General features: G+C 36.8%; 2 protein-coding genes across 4 annotated transcripts; both read right to left on the bottom strand.

Annotated features, from left to right (window-relative positions):
• On the bottom strand, nt 82–4,271 carry LOC18605412 (AT-hook motif nuclear-localized protein 6). Its single transcript, XM_018117520.1, has 5 exons — nt 3,905–4,271; nt 2,533–2,600; nt 1,707–1,838; nt 1,055–1,216; nt 82–755 (listed from the first exon to the last, which is right to left on the bottom strand). Exons 1-5 carry the CDS (start codon nt 4,269–4,271, stop codon nt 459–461), a joined length of 1,026 nt encoding a protein of 341 aa, XP_017973009.1. The 3' UTR covers nt 82–458.
• LOC18605413 (65-kDa microtubule-associated protein 3) lies at nt 5,520–10,617 on the bottom strand. 3 transcript variants are annotated; one of them, XM_018117416.1, is made up of 14 exons: nt 10,369–10,617; nt 9,748–9,804; nt 9,312–9,395; nt 8,968–9,174; nt 8,628–8,879; nt 8,325–8,534; nt 8,076–8,231; nt 7,793–7,952; nt 7,541–7,692; nt 7,369–7,456; nt 7,104–7,177; nt 6,938–7,012; nt 6,493–6,772; nt 5,520–6,223 (listed from the first exon to the last, which is right to left on the bottom strand). In XM_018117416.1, the coding sequence occupies exons 3-14, from the start codon at nt 9,381–9,383 to the stop codon at nt 5,766–5,768; spliced, it is 2,184 nt and encodes a 727-aa protein (XP_017972905.1). In that variant the 5' UTR covers nt 9,384–9,395; nt 9,748–9,804; nt 10,369–10,617; the 3' UTR covers nt 5,520–5,765. The 3 variants fall into 3 exon arrangements, with proteins under 3 accessions (XP_017972905.1, XP_017972903.1, XP_017972904.1); XM_018117414.1 differs by lacking the exon at nt 10,369–10,617 and having other exon boundaries at nt 5,520–6,047; nt 6,138–6,223; XM_018117415.1 differs by lacking the exon at nt 9,748–9,804.

An 11,518-nucleotide genomic window follows, 5' to 3' on the forward strand; every position in this document is an offset into this window, starting at 1 on the left:
TAAGGGTCAAATATCTTTGTGACAAACTTGAAATTGTGGGATGCGGGATTTTGTGAATTATATTCAATTAAGGGTCTTGAGTTTCTACAAACCATCATCAAAACAACAATGCAATTAAACCTTCAAATCATTCAGATACATGGCACTTAAAATCAGAAGAATGGCACACCAGGTTTCAATCATTTCATAAAATTTTACACCAATGGGTAAGACAACACTTGAAAATACACCATACACCATGACAACAGCCGCAAACTGATCCTAACAAACTAGAAATACTACCTAAACTTAACGAGACAGAGTACAATTATGGGTTAAAACCATCAAGATGTTAAACCTACTTTTCCCTTGGTAAGAAGCCAATGAGCTTATAGTGGTTTTGGACAAGGTTGACTTGGGAGCCTAACTGATGCAAAAAGAACAATGACGACAAACCAGCTTCTGGCTTGCGGATGCTATCAACTGGAAACCTCACACTGTGATAGACTGTGGCCTTTTGATTCCTCTCCAGCTGAAGATGATTTATTGTCAATAGCAGAGTTTCTAAAGGCCTGGATAGGGTTCAAAGTACCCAAATTGTCTCCAGGGAATGGAGAGGTGAGAATTGGCCTTACTCCACCATAGGACACCTTAATTTCTTCTGTAGACATCGTATGCACAGCTGTAGGGCTCACAACAGCTGCTGCAGGTTCAGTTTTCTGTTTCTTGTGCTTCTGCTCCTGCTGGTGACCCGGTAGGAAACTGCCCACAACAACCTGTTCACTCAAAACGATTGAGAAAGAAGGTATTAGACAATGACAGTGCTCCTTGTATTTATTGCTAGTATTGTCCACTGGCCTGGGTTGCAGTATTCTACATCCTTTGATATAACATTTAACCATTGAGTTTTTGCTAATATTTTATGTCAATATCAACTGTCTGAATTTTCCTTCCAAAACAAGATATCATCAAAACATATGGAAACCTTGTGTGTACATTTAGAAATTTTGAACGACTTAATGACCTTCAACTTCTTTTTTTTTTTTTTTTGATCTTTCAAAGAATATGGTTTTACCTGCACAGGACCAGCTGCTACCAACAGACCAGCAAGTCCCCCTCCTAAAACACGACCATCTGGGCCTGCCAATGAAACACTCATCCCACCAGATCTACTCTTTGTTCCAGCATTCTCAGTAGGCATAAATGAACCAGACAAGGAAAGGATCTCAAAACGTCCCTGGAGAAATAATAAAGAAGCTGGGGATTATTACTTTACAGCTATGTGGATAAAACAATAACAAACGCTTGATAACACTAACTGTCCAGGCTTGGAAGCTTCCTCTAATACAAAAGCTAAGCAAGTTTGAGTGGATCTAGACTGGTCGTAAGTTACTTTTTGGGTGCAAAAGAGGCACAAAGTAGCCTCATAAATAAAGCCATCTTAATATGTGCATCCACGTAAAACTGAGTTCTATGGAGATGCCACATGTTTTTCTGCCCTTCTTGCAGAATTAAGTGAAAATAAAAGCTTCAAAGCATATCACATATTGACCTTCTAAGGAAACTAACACCCATCCCCTGGAGTTGCCCCTCTGCCTTAGAAGTAAACCCAAACTGGTCTTCTCAACTGGTTTAATGGGCCTCAATAAAACAAGGAAGCCTAGTAACTAAAATTTCATGCATCCTTATGCACTTGAACTCATATTAATGGAGATGAAGGGACACACCTCATATGTCAGAGTACCACCAGATGAAGTAGGCTGCCGAAGGGTAACATTCGAAATAGTGCCATTTGCAGAGAGAATGCAGATAGCACGAGCTCCTTGTTGAGAAAAAGACATCACCTTCATTGTAACATCCTATAACAATGATAAGGAAAGTAACATGAAAAAAAACATAATAGCTGAAAGATGTAAGAAAAAGTCACCTTTCTAAAGTAAGAGATACATATGTATGTATATATGTGCATGTCTATATATAAAAGAAGAAAATTGTATTATTGTGCAATTAACATCCACCAAAGTAGTACCAAAGATAAAAGAAAAAAGGTACTACTTATTAATGTAACATGAATGTATTTCTATATTTCTTTATTTGCTTGACTACAGATATGCATTTATTTATCCCATTGGTTCTATACAAAATATTATAACAAAATTCTGTAACTAACCAAGACAGTCATAAGAATTTTGTTTTTTTTTTTTTGGGGGGGGTGGTTGTGTTTAATGAATTTGTTCCATTCTTGGAAACATAGACTCTTGGAAGGAGTTGGGATAATAAAACCCAATACAAAGAGGGAGAAAAAAGAGTGAAGATTTAACAGGAATCAGGGAAATACAAACTTGAACATTTTTTTAATTATTATATAACTGTGCAGAAGCAACTACTTTCCTCCATTATGAGAATTTATTTCCTCTCTAGAGCCACATGTGAGGCAGATAAAAACAGTTCAGAGAATTTTTTTTTTCTGCTTAAACACAGAAGGAAACACTATACAATAATAAAGCAAAATGCCCTTTACTCATTGTGACAAGATATGTTACCGGGGCATACCTCACCAGCATTTACAGTGATCACATGAGGTGTGAAATTTGCCCCCACAAAATACGCGATTCCGTCACCTATAAAAAGTATTCAAATTAGTAAACAAAAATAAAGTGGCACATTTTTTTGCAGCATGTTGATTGTATCTCAAAATTAAAACTTTGTCTTATCAATAAATAAACTTTTTAAAGATCAAATAGCCAAGCAGAGTCATAGTAAAACTAGATCCTCTTGCTGGGTACCTAAGTCCAAAGAGGGGATGAGAAAAAATTCAGTATCATTGACATCCAAGTTAACTGGCTATTCACCAAAGCACATAAAAGTGTAGCACGACTCCTATATTGCAGTTAAGCTTAATTCTATCTAACATACTGCTTGGGTAAGGAGATGGAAAACTGGAAAAGAGGCGTTCTAGCGCAAGAGTAAAGTAAATATATACATTCATCATGGTGCTTAACAGTACTATGGAGTCAAGACAGTAATTGTACTTCCAGTTTCATCTAATGACTGAGATGCAAAGGAATTAGGAGTATAGCAGGAACTGCACCGCAGAACCTTACAGATATTTTGCATACTAAGAATGTTAAATGAAAACTTTAGCAAGGTCAATTCAATTTTCAGAAATATTGTCTTGAGGTTCATGTTTGAGGTCAAATGGTCCAAACTCCAAACCAAGACAAATTACGGTAGGGTCCATTTTTACCCTGAATTTCCCTAATATGATTGAAGATGATGCACTTCTTCATTGTTGTTTCCTTTTGTGATTTCCTAATAGCAAGTATGATGATTTCACCACAGTCAGCAGGTCTGTTAAAATTAATTACCAGGTCAACGAGGTGTGGACCTAGTCAGCTCAAAGCCTCTAATGAGTATATTTTACCTTACCAACTAAAGCACAAAACAAGGTGGCACTTGCACCTTGACTAATATTCTGGTACCTTACCATTTTCCCTGTCCAAAGGCAAGTACAGTACTCTGGACAAGAGAGATATTCAGATTCCCTTCGTTTGCAACATCATCATCAAATCATCTTGTCCTCCAATAACTACCATTAATTCCAGATAGGGGCTAGAATCAGATATAACGGTCCCACTCCCATTTCAAACCCCACAAAAACACAATCTCTATTGACTCCTAAAAACTCAAATCAATGAATTATCCATTTATCCCTCTCCCCAGAAATTAAAAAAAGAATGCCTCTAGCTTTTCACACTACCAACCATTAATAACGTGAGTCGAAACTCTTAACTTTTTAACACAGATTTTTGACCCCAGATCCCGATATCCAATGTAACAGTGAAAACATCAGTTAAAAGCCTCTTCCAAGATTAGAAAGCAAACAAAAAAAAGAATAGAAACAAATTATTCATTTTGAAAATACCTGGGCTGCTTTCGAACTCATACTTATGTGACTTTTTGACCGCGTCAACCGGCCGCCCTCTTCCCCGTTTCCAAGGGGAAAACTCTCCGCCCAGTGGAATCGACGACGATATCGGCATCGGCGACAATGTCATTGCCAAAGACCCATCTGGTCTGTACTTTCTTGGTCTGCCTCTTTTTTTCTTCATTTCTGAACCGGTGCTAGGTCCCGGCGGGGCTGCTACTCTCGCCGGAGGTGCAGCGGTGGCCTGCATTGTGGGCCCCGCATATGGAGTAGGGTTTTCCGTTCTGGGTGCCACGTGGTAGCCCTCTGGAGCATCATCTCCTTTCACTGTGACCCCGGGCGATGGTCCCTCTTTGTCCTCCATTCACATATGTTTTAGATCAAGAAAGCAATAAAAAAAAAACCCAGAAAACCCCCAGCTGCCTAAAACCCTACAACCTACGCATTAAAGATTCAAACTCTCTTTCAAATTTGAGTGATCAGAGGGTTCAAAAGAGTTAATTTTGAAGAAAAAAAAATCAAAAACAAAACTTCAGCTGAATTACAGAGTAAACAAACGTACAAGCAAAAAAAAATGTTAAAAAAACAACAACTTTGATTAAAATTCAAAGATCAAAAGAAACCCAGTTTTATGAGCATGAAATTGGGTTCACTTTTCTTTGTGAAAAACACACTTTTGTGGCTTAAATCTTCACCATTGCAGAGAATACACAGAGCTTGAAAATGCAGACAAAAAATTCAACAAAAAAATTATTAAGAATTACAGAGAAGAAAAATGCAAACTTTTCGGTGAACGAGATGAATTTGTTCAGGAAACAAGAATTTAGGGTTTTGCAGGAAAAGCAAGAGAAATAAATAAAGTAGAAAAAATTGGTAAAATTAAAAAATTATTAAAAAAAATGAAAATATAGTATATATGATTTAATATTGTGAATTTAATTAATAATTATTATTTTAATTGCAAAATTCAAAGTATGAATTTTGGTTAAGAAAATGGTTCACGTCCGTCTTGGAAATTTAACAAAGGTGATTTAATAAGCTGCAAAAGATAGAAAATTTTGGATGCTTAAAGAAAATGAAAATTTGGGAAAAAGAAAAAAAACTTTTCCATTTTAAAATTGCATTTTTTAATTATTTAAAGCTTTAAAAAATATATTTTAGAGCTGTAAAGCTAGCGCTGGAGCCATGCCATTTTCCAAGTACTGACATCTTCTTTGTCTTTTCAGTTAAACTAAAGTTGACTATACTAATTTAAACTAAATACCCTCTTATTTTAAGAAATCTACTGTTAATGCCACTGTAAACTTGCAACTCCGACTTATGCCTTTTGCCCAAAAAAACAGGAAAAAGGAAAAAAAAATTAAGCAAACAGAAATGTAGAAACAGCTTGGAAACCTGACATGTAGAAGAAGCAAATTATGCAGTGCTTGTCTCTCTTATTACCATAACCTTTAAACATGAGGGAGACAAAGATTTTTGTCCGTACAAATATAAGAAAACGAATCAAATTTTCACCAAAAATGAAAATGCAATGGCTTGTGTACAAGGAAGCAGTAATGTTCAATCGGAACGCCGACGTAGTTCCAAATTAAATACCAAAACTTGAGGATCATTTTCCAAATGAAAACCCTTATCATTGATTGGGAGGGAATATTGATATGTTCAAGCATACTGGAATTTGAAAGCTCGCATTAGTCAGAAGAACTGTTGCAACATTTTCGTCCACGCTCACGCTCGCAGACTACATACACAGCAGAACAGCCAATTATAATTGACTTGTGCCATTACAAACCGGAGAGGAAACAGAAACGAATAAAATCAATTTGATTTTCAGTTCCAACCAAGGTTTTATGAAACATCATACTTGTATCAGTGATGTTATTTGTGTTTTAGAAAGCAGAAAAGCAAGCCTTCTTTCCTCGAAGGACTGTTCAATCTCTTCAGGCATTTCTTCTGCTGGCTTGGTAATGAAAGGTATCGGCGGAGCTGGGGTCATGGCTGTCTGCATCGGAATAGACGCTGTTGAAGGTGTGGAGGGCACAGGAATAGGCATTGCCTTTGGTGTCGTATTCTCTTCGTCAACCAAAGAAGTTGTCTTCAAGGGAGTAGTGTATGACAGATCCTTAGTCGGAATCGTTTTCTGTAAAGTGTCACCATTATCTTCTAGCATGTTTGTCATATTGGCTTTTGATGATACTGTGGAAGAGATGGGCGAGAATGGCTTACGAACCAATGGTGACTCTAGTTCATTAGCGTTTACAGCACTGGAAGAGTGCTTTCGCACAGGAATGTCAGCAATGTCCAGGCCTCTCCTAACTGCAAAATGTTGAAAAATGTAGTAAATAAATTTTTATTGAGAATCCAGTACGTTTTGGCAAGTAACACTGAATCACTTAACACTAAGGGAGATTGGGGAGACTGCCCCAAAAAAATGGCACAAACAAAAAAGTCCTAGGTTCGCAATTTAAACTAATCGCCCTTTTAAAATATTCAAGATGCTTTGCATAGACAATTGTTGATTGTAATTTTTTTTATGAAGCAGTTAAGATGTTCTTGGTTGTAACAAGCAGAGACAGAGAACTTACCAGCTGAGTAAGCTGGAAGGGCATCATCTTGAAGGTCATTTTGAAAAATTCGCTCAGTTTTCTTACTAGGACGTGTTTGGGGAGTAGCCTTTGCAGAGTGAAGTGAATCAGGTTTATGATTGGGAAGCATTGCTCCTCCCAAGGAGACTCTTCTATTGCTTGCACCTCCAGTTGAAAACCTAGGACCCTTTTTTACACTCTGGGGCTTTGATGGGCTTGGCTTTGACCCATAGAGCGCCTCTTGCTCCGCTATTAGCTGTCCCTGAAGTTTCTTCTGGTCCTGAAGCATAAAAATAATAGTGCATGACAATTAGCTCAGTTTCAACAAGGAAAACGCCCATAATGAGTCCATAATTACATAAAGCATGGCTCATAACTTGGTGAACTAGCATGTATACATGCACTGAGATTTGACAATAAGTTTAGAATAATGACAGACCCATACCCGCAATCTACGCCTTTCCTGCTCTTTCTCTTGTCGTAAAATAGTATACTCTTCAAGCATAGAAAGCAGACGAATCTGGATAGCGTAAAAGGGTCAGTTAGATACCAACAGTGTAAGCAAATCTAGAATATGAAGATTCAAGGGTGTAACTCGTAAGAGTACTCACACCATCATACATAAATTTGATCTCTCTCTCCTTTTCCCATGCCAGGGTCTTTGAAGCCAATGCCTCCACCATTCCTAAGTTAATATTATAAAACAACCTCAGCACTGTGTTAACTAATTCTACTTAAAATATGTAGGAAATAGAAATTGATTGGAAGGAACCTCAAAAAATTGGGCTTCATGATGTGATACCATACTCAGAAAACTAAGCTTAGCTCTGTGACATCTAAACTTTCTCAACCTTTTTTCTAGAATGTACTATATACCTGGAAGTTTATTAACCAAGGATCGAGCTTTCTCAGCACGCTTGAGTGTAAGATGAGCACCTTTTCCTGCATTGTATCGGTTTTCATCCTGTTGAATAAGAGACATTTAAATGAGGAAATTATGGTAGGATAAAAAAAATTAACACTCCGAAGAGATGACAAAAACACGCACCCTGTTATATTCCTCCAGCCAACACTCCTCATCACATGCCGTCAACCATTTCTCCACCTTTTCAAGTATTTCTTTCCTGCTAAAAGCTTCCTCTTTAACCTTAGCAATTTGAAGTTCAATTTGTTCTAGTATGGTAGCAGCATCCACAGCCCCTGGATATAAAAGTAAGAAATGACATTTGGTAGGAAGAGGGGGAGCGGGGGTTGGAATTGAAATATAACTCATATTATAACGATAGCCATTAGTGTGTACCAGACTCAATAGCTTCAATGGCATCTTCTATCGCACTGTCTGAATCTGGAACCAGGTGTGTTTTTCTACAGATATCCTCTAGCTCTGATCTCTTCTTGAGGACAAGCTCTTTCATTTTGCTTGACTTTAACTCTTCCAACCGAGAAACTTCTGCCTCAACCTGCAAGTTATATCATGTTTACTTCTCTATAGTCTGCAGTAAAGCACTTACTATTACAAAATTATAGAACCAAGAGAAGCAACAGAAGATCAGTAAAGGTGGCATTAAACGTGCATCACTTACATAGTTGATGAAATCCACAGAGAGAGTGTTGGGTTCAGTAATTTCATGTTCTGAAGCAGCTATATTACAGGTAACATTCTGAAACATCTGCTGCTCCTCAATAGGTGTATCCATTAGATTCCATAACTCCAACATGGTGGTAGCAAGATCTTGAAGCTGGCAAGGGTCAAAGAATAACTATTATGGACAAGAGAAATGGAGGGCGAGAAGATTTTGCAATATACGAAAGGCTGAAATTAACATTTTTACCCTTTGCATTCTCTGTATCTTAACTTCCCGTAACTTTTTAATTGCTATAGCCAACTTCTCAATTGTATTATTGCTAATACTCCTCAATCCGTCAGAGTCTCCTAAACTAGGATGGACCTCACTAACTGTGAGCTTGAAATCCATACCCATAACCGAGCAGAGTGAGTTCAACATATGAAGGTGGTCCTGAACCTGCTTCAGACGATCACTCTGTACAAGAGAGAGATTTATCAGCGAGCTTTTGTCATGACCATACAAGGTGGAAAGTGGAAACAATAAAGAAATGAAAAACAAAAAGTTTACCTTCTCTTTTTGAAGTTCATGGAGCTGTCTATGCAATTCTTCAAGCTTCCTTAAGGATAAGTCAGTTTCATCTACAACTGTTTTCAAAGAAACTGATTCTGTGGATCCATAAATCTCATTTGTGATCTTTTGTGTTTGTTCTAAAACTTCTATGAACTGATTTCTTCTTTCGACCTTCCTTTTCGTCATCTCCTCCAATTGTGGAAGAATTTTCCTGAGCTCCTCCTTCAAGCTTCCAGAGTTTTGATCAGACTGAAAAAGTTTGACCCATAACATAAGTAAATAGCCCAATCTAATCAGAAAATTTTCATCCAGTGTTTGTTATCATTTCATTGCTGACCTGCCTAATATGCACTGGCCTCTCCCCCATTGCCGAACAGATGGCAGCAAGTTCGGCTTCAGAATCGGCAATTGTCTGTCTTAGCTGAGCTCTGCAGCGATTTGCTTGATCCACCTTTCTTCTGTATACTTCCAGGCACTCTTGTTCGAGCTCCAGCAGCATTTTATCCCTGTCAGAGTCTGTCTCCCCGACTTCATCCCAGATTATCTAATTTTTTCAAGTAATCATGGAAGTATAAATGTTAGATTGTGTTAAAATATAGAATACAAATAGGACAGTTAAAAAGACATTCTTGAACTGGGAGAATAAAACTACAAAAAAAGGGGAATCATCTTGCTAAATACCTGAAGTTCGTATAGAAGGGTTCCACACGTTGTTTCCACTTGAAGAAGTGGATCATTTTTTGGAGTAGACATGATGAATAATTCCTGCCATAACCAATATCTTCACAAATCAGAAGACGTCCATAATTATAGGCACAATATAGCAAGCACAAAGAAAAAACAAGAACTGATGTTCCGGATGGTATATAAAACTGTAAAATATTGCCAACACTGGTTCGGATCAATTTTAGCTCGTCGATTGAGAACAATGAAATGGAAAAACAATGTTTCAGTCAGTTAGTAGACAACCTCAAGCTTTAAGCTTGCATTGGAACATGAAAATTGATACTTATTTCATGTTTCGAAACAAAAACATAGCTACACAAAGTCATAGGCTAAATTTATAACTGCCAAAAATGACAAACAGACAAAGTAACTTTGTTCAGGACATCTATACCTTGAAATTTAAGGATATCTCAAGACAGCAGCATCCAAGTTCGATTAAGTGGTTGTTCTGGACATTAAGAAATGTTACTAGTTTAGGCAAACACGCAGTACATAGGACTCTGGATTTTCATAGTTTTTCTAAATTAAATATAAAATGAAATCTAACCAGGAATTGACCACAAAAAAGAAAAATCTTACGATGAAAATGTCAAAGAAAAGAGAAAATGACCATTTGAAAGACATAGATGACATTTGATCCATGACCATGAGATCAACCCTAATGTCATCAAAATCTTACTATAAGACATCAACTGCAAGCGCCAAAGCTTTCGACCTAAAGTCTTGAGGTAAAGATTAATTGCATGGATTTTACTATCTTGATTACCTCTAGATAACACGCTAAATCATGATCTCCTTCCAAACATGTTAGTTATTAATCATTAGAAACTCACAATGAGCTATTATTAAATGAAGAACAGCAGATATAAGCTTTAAGCTCTCCTCATGCTTTTGTTTTTTTTTTTTCCCCTTCAATTTCTCATCAGCCAAATATGGCAATAAGAAATTGAAGGGAAAAAAAACCAGAGCAAAAAGAAAAGAAAAGAAAAAAAGTGGAGAGATGAAGACAAACCTGAACAAAGAGAGATTGAAACGAACAGTTTTTCCTCTCCAAGGTATCTTTCTGTTAGCAAGAGTGAAATTTCGTCAGAAGATGCAGGCTAACCTAAAAAACGCGAGAATTAAGGTTTGAATTTTCGATTTGCAACAAAGAGGACCAAAGGTTGAGAGAGAGAGACAGAGAGAGTGAAGGCGTTTATGGAAAAAGGACCGTTGAAGAGCGCTTGTTATGGATTTGTTATTATTGATGATAGGGATTGGATTCGCTAGGAACCCAGGCGATTTGAATTTCAAATCCCACGAGGGGGAGGCCGCGATTGTATGTACCCATCTGCACTGGATTCATACAAATTAACACCGTCGGATTATCTTATGACCCGAAATCCAACGGTCGATAGTTGTTAGATTCACAAGCGGTAGGAGATTGGATCATGATAAGAGGCGTTAAATTTTATTGCCTACTGTGATAACTAGGAAGCAATTTTAGAGAACATTTAAGATTTTGACTAGTCACCACCAGAAGAAAGGGGGGCCTTGATCCTATTGCATCCGATCCATTTCTAAGGAGTAATTACTGTATTAATTTCGGTTTTTTTTAGGTGCTTTGTAAAGGTTAATTGAAACAACAAGTTTACAACCATTTTGAATCTTATTTCTCTTTCTTTCTTTCTTTTTTGTCATAAAAGGAATAAAAAAATTTGAAAAGAAAAAAAAGGAAGGTGAAATCCACGTGAATGCTGCATAGATAAAAGGTTAGAACTGTCGTCGGACAGGAGGGTGGGTTTTTGCTGGCAAAGTGAAATTTGGTTGGAGGAAAAGACAAAAAAATTGCCGGCTGTGCTATATTACAACGAAGCTTCGCATAACACGAATACGATAAAAATCGTCAACACTCCGCCGTCCAGGGGCCTGTATAACTCTGTTTCCCACTAATAAAATCAAATTCAAAATTGTAACAGGTCCCAACTTCTTTTGACTCTTTAACTGCATATTTGATTCATAAAATAGATAAAAATTTAAATAAAATAATTATTTTATAAGATTAAAATAAAATAATTATTTAATTTGATATAATGAATAAAATAAAATAAAAATAGTTATTATGATTTATCACATTATTTGGTTGACAAAAATAATTTTAAAATAAGAAAAAAATAAGAGAT

Source organism: Theobroma cacao, chromosome 3 (assembly GCF_000208745.1).
Source record: "Theobroma cacao cultivar B97-61/B2 chromosome 3, Criollo_cocoa_genome_V2, whole genome shotgun sequence".
In the NCBI taxonomy this organism is placed as follows: Eukaryota; Viridiplantae; Streptophyta; class Magnoliopsida; order Malvales; family Malvaceae; genus Theobroma; species Theobroma cacao.

Excerpts from the sequence above, each read along its gene's own strand:
- LOC18605412 (XM_018117520.1), bottom strand. The coding sequence starts at position 4,271 with ATGGAGGACAAAGAGGGACCATCGCCCGGGGTCACAGTGAAAGGAGAT. Across the intron at positions 1,839-2,532 it reads TCACTGTAAATGCTGGTGAG|GATGTTACAATGAAGGTGAT; the intron begins GTATGCCCCGGT and ends TCATTGTTATAG. Across the intron at positions 756-1,054 it reads TAGCAGCTGGTCCTGTGCAG|GTTGTTGTGGGCAGTTTCCT; the intron begins GTAAAACCATAT and ends TTGAGTGAACAG.
- LOC18605413 (XM_018117415.1), bottom strand. The coding sequence starts at position 9,383 with ATGTCTACTCCAAAAAATGATCCACTTCTTCAAGTGGAAACAACGTGT. Across the intron at positions 7,953-8,075 it reads CTGTGGATTTCATCAACTAT|GTTGAGGCAGAAGTTTCTCG; the intron begins GTAAGTGATGCA and ends TATAACTTGCAG. Across the intron at positions 6,224-6,492 it reads CCTTCCAGCTTACTCAGCTG|TTAGGAGAGGCCTGGACATT; the intron begins GTAAGTTCTCTG and ends AACATTTTGCAG.